The following is a 14,813-nucleotide window of genomic DNA, read 5'->3' on the forward strand; positions in this document are numbered from 1 at the left end:
CTGCAACATGTTCCATAAAAGCTGAGACAGGTGAAACAAAAGACTAGGAAAGTTGAGGAATGCTCAAAAAACACCTGTTTTGAGAATTCTGCAGGTGAACAGGTCTGTTAGAAACAAGTGTTATAACTGGGTATAAAGGGAGCATCCCTGAAAGGCTCAGTCATTCACAAGTAAGGATGGGGCGAGGTTCACCACTTTGTGAACAACTACATGAGCAGATAGTCCAACAGTTTAAGAACAACATTTCCCAACGTACAGTTTGGGGATTCTATCAACAGTCCAGAATCTGGACAAATCTCTGCAAGTAAGAGGCACGGCTGAAAACCAACACTGAAAGCCTGTAACCTTCCATCCCTCAGGTGGCATTGCATTAAAAACCATAATTCTGTAACAGATATTAGCACATGAGCTCAGGAACACTTCAGAAAACCAGTGTCAGTGAACACAGTTCGTCTCTATATCTACAAGTGCAAAGTGTTAAAACTTTATCATGCAAACATAAAGCCAATATCAACACCTAGAAATGCAGACGGCTTCTCTGGTCTGAGCTCATCTGAGATGGACTGACGCAAAGTGGAAAAATATCCTGTAGCGTGAGGAGTCCACATTTCAATTGTTGGAAATCATGGACGTCATGTCTTCCAGGCCAAAGAGAAGAAAGACTGTTATCAGCGCAAAGTTCAAGCCAGCATCTCTGATGGTATTGGGGTGTAGTGCCCATGGCATGGGTAACAGGCACATCAGCCACAGCTTCTTCATGGACACCCTGCTTAATTCAGCAAGACAATGCCGAGCCACATTCTGCACGTGTTACAACGTGGCTTCGTGAGTGCGGGTACTAGACTGGTCTGCCGGCAGTCCAGACTTGTCTCCCATTGAAAATGTGTGGCGCATTATGGAGAGATCCTGGACCCTGGAGCAACTGAAGTTGTTCATCGAGCAAGAATGCAAAAGAATTGCAGCTACAAAGCTTCAACAATTAGTGTCCTCAGTTCCCAAACTTGAGTGTTGTCAAAGCTGAAGTAACACAGTGGTAAACATGCTCCTGTCCCAGCTTTTTGGAACGTGTTGCAGGCATGAAAAAAATGAGTGAATATTTGTATAAAACCCAATAAAGTTTACCTGTTTGAACATTAAATATCCTGTCTTTGTAGTGTATTCAGTTGAATATAGGTTGAAAAGGATTTGCAAACCATCATATTCTGTTTTTATTTATGTTTTACACAATGTCCCATCTTTATTGGAATTGGGGTTTCACACCATTAGGTGTAAGGTTTGCCACAGTTTCACTCATGAAAAAGGACTTTTCGCAAAACTGAGAGAAAAAAAATCTAATTCCAAACTACAGTTACCAAAAAAGGGCAAATCCTGCATCAAACTATTTCAGTTTAGATAGATATTCATGAAATGAGAAAGTGGGGCTGTAATGCTGCTGCAGCTCTGAATTAAAAGCAGTAAGCCTGCTTGCATCATCCTGCTGATTAGATGAAATGTGCCCGGCCGATAATGCACCAGTGGATTTACCACGTATTAGCCAGGTCAAAACGACCCCCTCTGCTTGTTAATCGTTGATATGGAAATGACAGAACTGAGATCTTGTTTCTCATTAAACAAGCGGACCTCTCTTTATCTTCTCTTGTGAAAGCCAGTTGTCCCCCTCATTCTTTGCCTGAAAATGCTTTTTCTTGAATTGAAACATCGTTCGTGATGAGTAGTAATTACTGCTCTCCTATAAGATGCTTATATATGTGGAACAACAAGCAATCTAATCACCGATCCTCTGCCAAATGTGTGGGTGGAGGGGAAACATTGCTCTGACTGTGACTGACATAGGAGGAAAATAAATAAATAATAATCAGGATGCAAACGTTTGTGAGGTCAGACTTTAAGCTGGAGACATTATAGAGATCATTTTACGTATATTATTTTGACTCTTGCCTATTCTCTCTCTGTGTTGTCCATACTCTCGTTTGCTTTTAAGCTGGAAAGCTATCAGCACCCTGGATCATCTCTCTCTACCACTGAAATTAACTTGCCTGGACTGATAAGAGGAATACGTTTATATGGAGGATTACCAAATTGGATGCATGATACCCAGACAGTAAACGCAGATGAGAAGCAATACACAGACAAATGTGAGTGCAACACTCCTGCTGCTAAAGATATAAGTTTAATAATGAAAATACTAAGCTGAAAATAGATGTTTTTTGGYACGTAAATGCTATTTTAAGTTGATATGAAGACTTCTGACACTCATTATATATTGATCTCTATTCTAGACAAGATGCATAAGAACAGTAATATTTCTCAAATCAGTCAACCAATCATTAACTTCAGACCAAGCCGAAACACAGGAATCAACCTGCCAACAATGGGAGCTCCATCTAATGAGAACAGAAATGCCAATGCCTTTTCCAAAAAGGAGCAAGATTGCAGGTTGTTAAATAACAAATATTAAACACATTAACCATTGTGCCATTTTACAACATTTAGGAATAAAAACAAATTTATTAAGATTTGCAAGAACACTGCTTCTGCATTTTATTGTCTTCCAGATTCCCATATGGTGGCAAACCTCCACCCATGTAGCAGTGGGAGGAGATGGAGCAGGGTGAGATCAGAACCACAGGTGAGAACACACATCACCACTGATTATGTCATTATAATATCCACGGTAATTCGGTTCATCCATCCGTCCATTATCTGCCACTTGTTCTGGAGTTAGGTCACGGGGGCAGGAGCTTGAGCAGGGAGGCCCACACATTTCTTTCAAACAGATTCTGATTCAAATCCAATTACAGTCAATTCCCATCAGTTATGATTTGATTCAGTCACATTCTGTATGTGACAAAATATCAATTTGTAAAGGCAGAATGCTATTTCTGTGGGTTAGTCTTAATGGCTACTGTTTGTTTTTTGACAGGACAGTATGTATTTGAGTTTAAGCAGATTATTACTAAAGAGAATGTGTCGCTCTTTGAAATATAACATAGTTTAAACTTAAATGGCTTTCAGTCTATATTAGGCAGCTTGATGCCGGCACGCAATCCATTCCTGTCAGAGCATTTATAATGACTGCGACTCCATTTTCTCTCTACATATGTGGATCACTAACCATGGTAATCTGAGGATGAGAGGTATTGGTGTCATTTCAACCGCTTTCCCATCCTTTGCCCTAAACAACCGGTGTGGGGGGGGCACTCACAGATGTATGAGTGTGTGAAGCTGGCATGCCTCATCCATCGGGTCAAATGCATCCCCAACAAGTGGATAATCCAGCTTTAGAACACCTCTCTGTGGACAATAATCTGCAGTCACTCAGATAAAGATGTAATCTTGAACGAGGTCCAAATGGATTGCAGAGATTGTCGGTTTCATCGTGTTAGCCTCTTTTCGGAAAGCCAACAGCAGTTTTGTCTTTAACGGGCAAATCATGGGAGTCGTAACCGGATGTAAATTGATGATAAACCAATATAAACTTACATGTTTTCCTTTTAGTTTAGTCTTGTAATCCTGTAATTAATATAATCTCCAGCCCAGTCATTCCATATATTTTGTTCTCATGAACTCATAATATAGCCCAGATGGTAAGATATTGATTTTGATCTAACAAACAACAAAACTGTCTAAATTTCACTGTGTGGGGGTCAGTTTTGATGCATTCTGTAATTTTACCAGCATACATTGAAAAGGCCACAGAATTTTGATGAACGTCATGCTGCATCTGCTGATTAGTGTTGTTAACATGACCACTAGGTGTCCTTAGAGCTCCATTAACACTGCTAATGAGCTCCAAATATTTTTTTCTCCTCCTCTGTAGGTAGTAATTCATCAGTTGGAAGGGGACGTGTGTACTTCAGTTTTGTATCCCCTGCCCTCGCTCAAAGTCCAAGGCCACAGCCAGCTCCACGCAGGAAAAATAAAAAGCTCTCCTCAAACAAGCTTCTCTAATGCATGTACTTAACTTCACTTAATTTGTTTTAATTCCCAGCATTAACGGGGCTAATGACTTCGCAAGTGAGTGCACTGCCATTACCTTTCTCTGCCTGACATCAAATGGCAGCTGATGGACTCAGGACACAGATTTGGGGGCTCAGTGTGAGTGCTCTAATGCATTAGGTATTGCAGGGGATAATTACACATTCCATATTTGTGTACAGTATGTGCGCCATGGATGTTATAAATATAACTACTTCTAATTCTGTTGTGGGAGATGTAAGCTTATAGTGAACATACCACTATGTTGCATGTCTGCTTATCTGTCAGTATTTCTTACATTAAAAATGACATTAGCATAAAAAAATGTGAATAATTCATCACCTTTGAGTGAACCAAGATGCACTGCTCTCTGTGTCTTCCTCCCTCTCCTTTTTCCGCCACGTGAGTGAACCACATGGCTCGTAGCTGGTTTAATGGGATGGAATGTGACAGGTTATGTTTTCATCGGCCTGATATGGAGCGTGGCTCGGGCAGCAGGGACCGAAAGGGAGAAGACGAGACAGCGTGAGGGGGAAGCGAGTCAGTCTCTACACTTGTAATCTAGATTTATAATTAGAGATGTTTGTGGCTGTTGCAAATCAGTTATAGATGATGCTCCTCTCCCCTGGTAGACTTCTCACAACACACACATACTAAGAAACACATGCGCTGTATGGGGTCATTACTGCTGGTCCAATAACTCTCTGCATTTGCTGTGTCTGTGCATTCAGACTACCATTAGTTCAAGACTCTGTGAGTAATTGCTGAACAGAGCATGTTTTCATTGCTATGTGCTCAGGTTCCAGTTTTAGGAGTGAATAAGAGGTGTAACAACACTAAATCTGGTGATAAAGTTAACACTTATTATTGTGCAATCCTTATAGTGCTGCATGTGCAATGGGCATCTTTATTTTCTACTATACAAGCACKTTGATAGAGGCCACAATGTCATCATCACTTGTAAAAGGAATTGTTTGGCTGCTGCTGATCCTCTGCAAGTCATCAACAAAATCTAAATTGTTTTGTCTCTGAAAGCTACATATTATGCCCTAAGTTTATTCTCACAAATACATCCTGTTTTGCCATATTGCTTCTTTTGAAGTCTGTCATTGAATTATTGCTGTCGCCTGTCATTTTCCTGTAATTTGTTTCCTGTGGAATAAAGAGCGACTGGAGACGGACAATTAGGATGAAAAGGAAAATGCTTGTATTTTGTGTAGACATTTTGGATGAGAGCAAACCTCATAGAAAAATAAAATCTAAACTACTTTTCATTTCTGTCCTTGCGTGCTGTTTATTGCACTGTTGAACTTGTGTCATTCATCACATTATTTCAATCACACAAAGTGCATTGTCTGTTTGAAATAGGGACAAAAAAGTTAACAGAAAAACAATTGACAAATACCCTTTTGCAAATTTAACAGAATTGATTTTTTTTACTACTTTGTCAAATGATAGGGTTTTGGGCAATTTGCCTTCAGCTTTTAATGTATCATTAGATTTGAACTATTTTTTTTCTTTGAAGACAAAAGTGTTATGTTTTTTAAAACTCTTGTACGGGAGGATTACAATCCACAATACGTTGTCATGACTGACAAGTGTTTCTATTGTAATGGTTTATTGTGTGCCATACCAAGTAGAAATTGCTTTTCAGGATGACAAGAAAACAAAACCTCCCGCCTTCCTGCTCAGTCCCAATGAACAATCTCCTTTACTCCATACTGATAGCTTTTTTATTGTAGCCTTTGTAGTTATCGCTGCATAAACCCTGCTTTTGCCCTCTTTTCAAATTAAATAAGCACAGAACAATTTTAATTCAATTAAGATGTTATGTTTTTTGTAAAATTTGTMTTTTTGTTAGTGAAACACAGAACATTTTAGAATGCAATATTCCTAAATCTGTTTGTTTTGGGCATAGAAAAAAATTCATAAATTCAGGATCCAAAAAGACTGTCGAAGGGCTATTTTGCCTTTTTTTAAGATAAAGAAAACAAAAAAACAATAGTTGGCCATAGCTGACGTTATTATAAATGTAAATAGTGATAAAGTTTCATTGTTCTTTATTATCTTTGTAAGAAAATTATATGTGTGTATCTGCTTACAGGTGACAATATTATCGAGTATCAGCTTTATCCATTAGTAGGTATGCTTTGTGTGATTCCCACTCACAGGATTTGACAGCTGCAATCCAAAATGCTTTCATGTACTGATAAAACTGACTAATGTTATTTTTAACTGCATAAAGTTGTGCGCCTATTTGAAATATTCACATTTAAATTTACACTTTATTTTATTTTATTCATTTTTTGCTATAGTTAACTTGCAACAGTTTTTTGTGTAGTTACACTTTGAGGGAATTTGATCATTTTTACAATCCAAATTAATTTAGTATTTCGTTTTTGAGCAAATGACAAACTCGGATTTGTGTTCTGCTTGTTTGTTTGACAGGCAGGTTTATATGGTATAAAGGGCGGGATTAATTGAACGTGAGCCAATCAGAATGTTCTTTTTTGTCTACTTCTCTCTGATTGGTCACAACCTGTGCATCGTCCCAGCGACTCCTAGCTTTCTAGCGGTTAGCCAGCAGCTAATAGTTAATCTTGAAAATTCCGAGCTGTTTTTCTGTAAAACAAATATTCTCAAATACGTCGTCAGGAACACAAAAAACGATCTCCTGTAAGTCATCCAGCTGTACACGGTAAGCTCATCCAAAGAGGTAAGCTAAAAGTGAAGCTGCTTTTCAGTGTTTGTTCGTTAGCTGATAGCAGAGTGTCTGCTATTATCAGAGGCATAAACAACTGTGAATACATTTTTTAAATATCTCGGTTTATTTACATTAGGTAAGTTTTYCCCCCCAGACAATGTTAGAGTTAGCTTGAGCTCTTAACGCAGCCACAATCAAGCCTTGTTGCTGTGTTGTTTCTCCTGGCAACAGTATTTCTACGTGGTRCACATAACGGTATTCATAATTATTTTGTCAAATGCATGCATTCAAGATTTTTTTTTTTTTTTTTACCGAGAGTTAACAATGCCTGGCCCTCAGTATATGAGTTGTTTTATGAATTAGTTTATTCAGTGTGACAACACACATGTGAAAAACGTTGTATGCAGCTGTTTACAGTGAACAGTTAACAGGTAACACTAACAATATTGTAAAGTTCAGTTTTTATTTAGAGTGCAGGCACATCCAAGTCGGAGAACCCAGGATTATTTAAATTACTTACCTTMAATTAAGACTTTAAAAAACACTTTTTATGCAGTGAACTGCTGGAAAACTGTGAATTGAAAACTTTGCCAAAGGATGTTTGTATTGTTAAACATGCTTTGTTGTTTTTTCTGGCATCTACTGTTCACAGACCACTTCTGTAYCTTTGGACACCCTAGACTTACATTATATTTTTGTATTTATTATTTCATCTGGCTGCCATTTTCCATGTGATATTTGCTGCTTTGACTTTGAGCTCTACAATAAATGATCCAATTTTTTAACTGGATTTAATTGCAAAGCTAAACCCTTAAGATCCTTGCAGTTTGCCAGTGTTAAAACATTTCTTCTCTTAATCTTGTTTTTTTTTTTAAACCTTGTTTGCTTGTCCTTTACAGAGTCCTCCTCTATGCCTGTGACGATGAATGGAAGCCCTGCTTTTTCGGCTACGTGGAGATGACCTGCCACCCTTTCTGGAATGGTCAGAATGGGGCCAGATGTGCCCCTTCTTAATGAGTACAAACAAGAATTCTTCTGGAAGCGCTTTCCTCAGACAGTGTTGGGAGGTCCACGCTTTAAGTTAGGTTACTGTGCCCCGCCATATGTGTATGTCAACCAAGCAGTCTTGTTCTTGACTCCATGGCTTTTTGGGGGTGTTGGCACTCTGCTCTGCCAGCTGCAGCTGCTTCAGGAGCTCCATGCTGCCATTCTTTCCGGGATGCTTATGTTTGCGGCTGCGGCAGGTGTCCAGGCCCTGGCGCTGTATGCTGCTCGTAGAAGTGGCGCRGTGGAGAGACTTGGCACACCCAATATTCTGGTTGATGAAGAGGAAGTGGAATTTACTAACTGCGTTAGCCCGGAGACACTTCGATTCATTGCTCCAGGGAAGCGGTTCGGCCTCAATGTGGTGCTACATACAATTTTAGCTGGAGTTCTCTGTGGCTTTGGGACTTGGTATGTGTTCCTGGGAAGACTGACAGCTCTCTATGACAGCATTGGAGTATCCCTTGTAGTCTTTGTTCTTAGTTGGGTGACTCTGTGTATAGCTGAGTATTCCCTTATTGTAAATACAGCTACAGAGACGGCCACTTTCCAGGCACAGGACACTTATGAGATCACCCCACTTACTCGTCCACTTTATATTTCTATTTTCATTGCCGTGGATATGGTTAATAGGTGAGTATCAACAAAACGGGTTACTTTAAGAAAAACTTGTCCTCTGCTGTAATAATACAAATGTTTTGCTGGTGTGTAGGTTTTCCAGCCCTGTACCTGAGCTTCAGCTGGCCAGCCAGATTCTTCATGTGCTTTTCCTTTTCCTTCCTCTGCTGTGGGCGCTGGGTGTGCTGCCCCCTCTGGATGCCCTGCTCCTCTGGGGCATGGAGCAGGTTCTTGTGTTTGGCTTAGGAGGCTCACCCATGTCGAGTAACATCAGGTATGTTACAATTTAGCACCTGACACAAGTCTTAATCTTTGTCATTTTGTGATAATAACTCATATTAGTCTTGTTAGACTAAACTGAGAAGTCTGACAGTATTTTTTCAATCAGTTTAAAATCTTTGTATATGTTTTGTCCAACAGGCTGCTCTTGATGTTTGCTGTATCCACCAGCGTAGCTGTYTGTAATTATTTAATCCCATCAGCACTGGGTGTGGTTCTCTTCTCCATCTCTACTGGATTTCTTCTGAGCCTAGACCTCAGCCAAGTTGGCACGCTCTGCAAAGGTCCTAGAGCAGCCTTCAAGAACCATGGATTACACAGTGGAGGGTTGCCACCCTTTCTCCCTAATTCCTTTGGTTGGAATTTAGGCTGCAGGGAGATTCTGGTGTATTTAAGTCTACTGCTGGTAGCGATGGCAGAGGCGGGACTGTTGCATCACTTCTTTGGTTCAGCTCAGACTCAGAACATGGTTACAGGACCCCAAGGACCTGTCAGCTACCTCCTCATCATACTCTTCTTTCTCTGCTGCACTCTAAGAGAGATCCAGGGGGTGTATTTGTTGGGAGGAATGTTTCTTAATCCCCTTTACCCTAAAGGAATGTCTAATAATCAAGCTTTTCAGCAAAAGAATCGAGGGTTGTATATAGCTGCAGCAATCCGAAGACTCCTTCTTTATTTTGGTAAGATTGTACTGTTTTTTTTTTATTATCGTTTTTTATGCTTTTGAATTTTAAGGTATAGAAATAGCTATAAATGAAACCTCTATGTGTAAATGTGACTGACCAGTACCTGCTGTTTGATTTTCTTCACAGTGACTCCATTTGCAATGATTGCTTTTCTGTCCATGGACATGTCTCTGCAGTCACTACACAGGGTCTCCATCAGTGTGGGATTCACACGAGCCTTTAGAGTGGTATACACACTTCAAATACATATCTAAACATAGCATTCAGAGTATCTCTAACATTGTTTGTTTGTTTAGATTTGTGGCAGATTCTCAGTGAGTCCAGCTAAAAACAAATATTATATTTAATAGAAAAGTGTGCCAGAGAACTTACTTTTTATTTATTAAAGGGGGGGGGGGCGTATTATGCAAAATTGACTTTTTTTTAGTTTTATATCATGTTATAGTATCATTCTCTCATCAAAAAACATACCCAGAGTGTTGCTTTGACTCATTCATGCATGTTTGAGAAATCCTTGGATCTCCTGTGGTAGCCATGTGGAGCTGCTTAAATGTTTGCAGGTGCAAAGCACCACCTATATGTACAAAGCTCCTCCCTGAAGCTCAGTCTGCAGTGGAGCTCCCGCCACACAGAGCACCCCTCCTTTAAAAAAAATGTGCTAAAGTGGGAGTGTCAGACAGTAGGAGGTTCTTAAAGAGACAGAGGCTAATTTCAAGGAGTTTAGATATGATGCAAAGTCCAATTTATTTTTGAAATATACAATATTTTCATAACTGAAAGTTACATAGTTTCTTGATTGTGGTATAGAATAGAACTATGTGCCAGGAAAATACTTAATGCCCCTCCCCCTTTAACAAAAACATGTTATTTCATGAGTTGTTTTTTTTTTCTTGCAGGTGTGGCAGAGCTCAGAGGATGCCCTGTTGCAGATGGTAATAGTGATCTTAGTGCGGCTTGCAGGAGGGAGCAATTTGCTGCCAGGATGGGACAACTTAGGAACTGGAGTTCAGCTTCTCCTTGTGAGCTCAATATAAATCTGTTATTTCCACTCATTAACATATAAATTTACCAGCATCAGTTGATCAGTTAAACTCATCTTTGTTTCGGATCCAGGTGGGCCTTCTGATTGACAGGCTGAGCCAGTTCCTGGCCAAACTAAAGTTTACCCTCACTGTGTTGGTGACATCTTGGACAGAAAAGAAGCAGCGTCGTCAGTCGGCTGGAACGCTCGTGGTTCTGAACGCATCGCTGTGGCCGCTGGTGTTGGCAGTGGTGACCCTCTCTGCCCTGCTCTCTGCCCCTTTGCTGCCCCTCTTCACTTTGCCTATCTTTCTTGTGGGCTTTCCCAGGCCTCAGCGCAGTTGGCCTGGTCCTGTGGGCACTGCGTGTCCCTGCCCAGACTCGATTTTCTACCAGCAAATGAGTGGAAGTCTGGCCTCGGCATTAAGGACAGCCTTTACAAGAGGATCACTCGGTTAGTGGGTTACTGTGATTTTTTTTTTTTGTTTCTACAGATTAATTTATCTTGTAAAGAAAAAAAATCATAAGGCTGGTGCCAAACTATCTTTGTATTTTTTGTTTGTGTGTTTTTGGATTGAAATAGGAGAGCCAATTTTGTTTTCAGTTGTTTTAAGCCATAAAATTAAATTAAGAGAAACTCGAGGATCTAAACTCTTAGAGAGTCATAGGTATTTAAGTTATTTACAGGCTATGTGGTATTTCTCTTCATTTTACTGTGCTTTTTACCTTCCACTTTAGCACAAATACCAGTCAGATAAGTGCACATAATAGTTACTAACAGAGCTTGTAAAATAAAGTAGAAAATGTATTTTTGCAACATTGTTTTTACTTCTCCTGTAATAGCAGTGATCTAACTTTCCTATGGGTCAAGTGGGGACTTTCTGCAGATGAAAGAGCACTGAAGCTTCACCTCATGTGGTTAAATAGTAAAAAAAAAAGGAAAGAAAAACATTTTAAAAAACGCTGTTGTGAGAAGCATTTTTGGAGTCCTGGCAGTAGTGCAAGCTTACATCATCGAGTTGAGCTTCCTGTGAAGTGACCCCAAAAAAAAGCTCAGATCTGTATTCATTACATCCAAATGTTTCCACAACATTAACTGCATAATACTCCGAGGGTAAACTGTTCTGCTGCTTGGATTTTGTTTTGAGCTTGATGTGCAAGAGATTAAAAAAAAAGGTAAAAAAAAAATCAAACCCTTTTTTCAAAAATTAGTGAGTCAAAACTGGATAAAAATGCAGAGGTGACATAATCGTTAAATCTTTAGTGTAAGCTTTGGAGGCTGTAGCTATCATGTTTTATTTAGAGAAGTCACTTGTTAGGTCGATGCTCACAGTCAAATGATGGCAGTTTGGAGCATTCTTTTGCTGTACTCACACTGGAGGCCATGGAGCAGTGAGCAGGAAAGTAATCTGCCCAATCTGTCACTTTACATCTTGAGGTAGCGGATGGAACTATTCTGAGATGTGATTATGGGACGCAGCTTTATCCTTGAGCCACGTAAGCACTAGTCATAGTAAAACGAAAACCTCCTTCACCTTGCCACAGCTGCAGATCTGATCTGAAATAAAAGTCTGCTTTCTGTCTCCAAAGGTGAAATGCCTAAGGACAAAAGCCTTTGAGACAGTAGAAAAAACAAGAAAAAAATGTTTTATTGTTTAGAACAGAATTATTTATGATGGGATAATACACATCTTAAAGTAGCTCATTCTGTAAATATGTTGTCTTCTGCAGAGGGACAAGCAAGTCTTTGTTGACTTTATTTATCATACCTTATTATGCCAAAGATGCATTGATATCTTGCAACATTCTTTGTATTTGCAGGTTCTTTAGCCCCAGGCTCTCATTTCCTTGGACGTTTTCAGGACCGTATGGTTTGGATCATGATTCTGGAGAGAGGATATGGCTACTGTACTGTCAATGTTAAGGTACTATGTCATTCAGTCCTTTTGTCTTGTGTTTCAAAACTCTTCTTCAGCCACTTAATAGCAAAATGATATTCTGTAAAGTGTTGTGGTTTGTTACAGGGTCTGGAGCTGCAGGAGACATCTTGCCACACGGTGGAGGCGCGGCGGGTGGATGAAGTGTTTGAGGCTGCTTTCGAACAACCCGAGCGGCTTGGCTTCACGCAGGGCTTTAACCTGCACTGGGGAAACGCCCTCACCCCTTGCACCGCAGTTGCCGTACGAGTCTATTCTGATGCCCGAAACGTCCTCTCCGGCATCATCGACTCTCATGAAAACTTGAGGAAACTTCAAGACGACTTCATGAAAGCTCTGATCTGGTTGCTCCTGCGGTATTGTGTGCAGAGGCATAGAGGATTTTTATGGAGCGGTGAAGAGGCATCATTGAGTGGAGTCATCAAGTCCCAGTCTTCACAGTTTGCTCAAACAACTTGTAACCAGCCATCTGAGGCCATTAAGGTTGAATCCAACGTGTCTTCTTACAGGCTCAGACAGGATAGCTCTAGTTTGACTTCTTTTGGAGATTGGTCAGATGAGGATGACTTATTTGGACCACAACCAGCCAGACGGACAGTGGCTTTAGTCACCGCAGAGGCCCAACCTGGACACTCAACCCTGCAGATTGGGGCCTCTCTGCCAGGCTCAGTGGAAATGGATAGTCTTTTTGAAAACATGGCTCTCTCCGCCCTGCAACCACTGCAGCCTCTTGGACTCAGCATTGGAATGCCAGCTGTAGATAAAGGCCGAAACCCAGAGGTCCTCAGAGAAAGCCCCCATCTGAACCTAAGCTGTCCCCAGTCTGAAGTGTTTAACCTACCACCAGGGTGGAGGACAGCACCATTACTCCCATCTCGCTTGCTCTCGCTTAGACCTTTATTTCCAGAGGAGTGGTTTCGGTTTACCTTGGGGCGCTTTGGGCAAGCTGTGCAGGGTGAGACTTCAGTGGACATGACCAAAGCCCTAAAGGAAGATGAGGTCCTGAAAGAACTACATGTTAAGGTTGCACTTTCATGTCTCATCTCTGTGGGGGCAGAGTCTTCTTTCACCAGTCCTAGTTACATCTACAGGCTGTATTGTGGAGATGTACCATGGACCGAAGGACTCGACTGGCTTTCCTCGAGTAAAGAACTTTACCAGCTCACTCTCCAGGCATTCAGGTAAAAGTTCTGTTCAGGTTCTCTGTATTTTGGTTATTGAATATTTCTATTGTGCCAGAGCATCCATAAGAATATTTCAACACTTTCAATTTGCCTTCAGGTTTAGTTTCAAGCTGCTATTTGATCAGGCAAGCCTCGGACCAATGGAGTCCCCTGAGGAGTTGTTCAGCACTTTAGAGGAATATGAAAGGGACTGGTACATTGGCTTGGTGACAGAAAAAGGCTGGCATGACAGTGTTCTTCAAGAGAAGCCCTTCTTATTCTCTCTGGGACATGATCTCACAATGGTAATTGAACATTTTAGTCTTCATTTGTATGTTATGGTTTCTCCTTACCTGCAATCTTATTTGTTTGCTCGTATTAAATTGATGTTCAGTTTGTAGTTTTTACGTTTAAGTTTTGGTAAAATGTTGACACTTTTTTTTCCTTACAGGGTACCTACACAGGGCGAGTGCTGTCCCTACAGGACCAGCTAATACAGGTGGGCCGTCTGAATGGAGAGGGCGTTCGTGGTCAGTGGGCAAACCTTTCCTGGGAACTCTTATATGCTACTAATGACGACGAAGAGCGGTACAGCATTCAGGCTCACCCATTCATGCTTCGAAATTTGACTGTTCAGGCAGCTGATCCCCCTCTAGGGTACCCCATTTATTCATCGCCCCCACTTCACTTTCCCTGCCTCTGATCTGTGGCCCTTTTTACAAATTACAGAGAAGGAAATGGTTTCTTTACATTTGGTAATAGCCAGGAAAAAAAATACTTAAATGTTTGWGTTATCCTTTCTAAAATTTTTGATTCGGAAGTTGTGAGTCTTGTCTATATGGAAATCCAGATTGTTTTTTAATACTTTTTGGTGCTTTATTTCATAAACTGTAGAGGAAAGAGCAGTGACTATTTAACACATTTCAGAATTTGACCCATTTTAATTGTTACAATGGTCTGCTTCTTCAGACACCCAAAAATTAAATACTTGATTTCTGAAGAAGTTTCAGCAAATATTGTGTCACCATAAAAATCATGTTAAACTTAAAGCCATTTCATTTATATTAAAACCTTATGAAATCTATTTTTATTGCATTTTTTTAAGTTTCACACTTTTCAAAAGTTCATTTCCATGTTCACAAAAAAGGTACAAGAAACTGAATGTTTTGTTAAAGATATCGAGGATGTGCCTTGAGTACATCTTGCTCTGTGTACGATGTTTAGTGCTATTGTTTTGTTTACATTTCAGTTGTTTACAGTTAAGGAGTTAAATGAATGTCCACAGATTCTTGTACATATTGTTAATTTTTATATGTGTAACTGTATATACTTGTAATAAAATATGTTGGCAAAAATAAATGTTCCATATTATTTTACAGGTGGG

At 40.2% G+C, this 14,813-nt stretch overlaps 2 protein-coding genes across 3 annotated transcripts in view; both read left to right on the forward strand.

Moving 5' to 3' along the window:
* Positions 1-5,252, forward strand: part of lrrc9 (leucine rich repeat containing 9) — a gene marked incomplete at its 5' end in the record, with an annotated part of 15,251 nt that extends 9,999 nt beyond the window's left edge. The window contains 4 exon segments of the mRNA XM_014013842.1: positions 1,982-2,135; positions 2,280-2,436; positions 2,556-2,629; positions 3,821-5,252. Of these exon segments, the coding sequence (XP_013869296.1) occupies positions 1,982-2,135; positions 2,280-2,436; positions 2,556-2,589 (345 nt within the window).
* Positions 5,253-6,536: 1,284 nt separating this feature from the next.
* pcnx4 (pecanex 4) lies at positions 6,537-14,788 on the forward strand. Of its 2 annotated transcripts, none has more exons than XM_014013854.1 (11): positions 6,537-6,694; positions 7,582-8,359; positions 8,439-8,618; positions 8,765-9,303; positions 9,436-9,536; positions 10,206-10,328; positions 10,423-10,783; positions 12,151-12,254; positions 12,354-13,447; positions 13,548-13,734; positions 13,881-14,788. In XM_014013854.1, the coding sequence occupies exons 2-11, from the start codon at positions 7,662-7,664 to the stop codon at positions 14,130-14,132; spliced, it is 3,639 nt and encodes a 1,212-aa protein (XP_013869308.1). In that variant the 5' UTR covers positions 6,537-6,694; positions 7,582-7,661; the 3' UTR covers positions 14,133-14,788. The 2 variants fall into 2 exon arrangements, with proteins under 2 accessions (XP_013869308.1, XP_013869311.1); XM_014013857.1 differs by having other exon boundaries at positions 6,537-6,676.
* Positions 14,789-14,813: the final 25 nt, after the last annotated feature.

This window comes from Austrofundulus limnaeus, unplaced genomic scaffold (genome assembly GCF_001266775.1).
Source record: "Austrofundulus limnaeus strain Quisiro unplaced genomic scaffold, Austrofundulus_limnaeus-1.0 Scaffold2, whole genome shotgun sequence".
Lineage (NCBI taxonomy): Eukaryota > Metazoa > Chordata > Actinopteri > Cyprinodontiformes > Rivulidae > Austrofundulus > Austrofundulus limnaeus.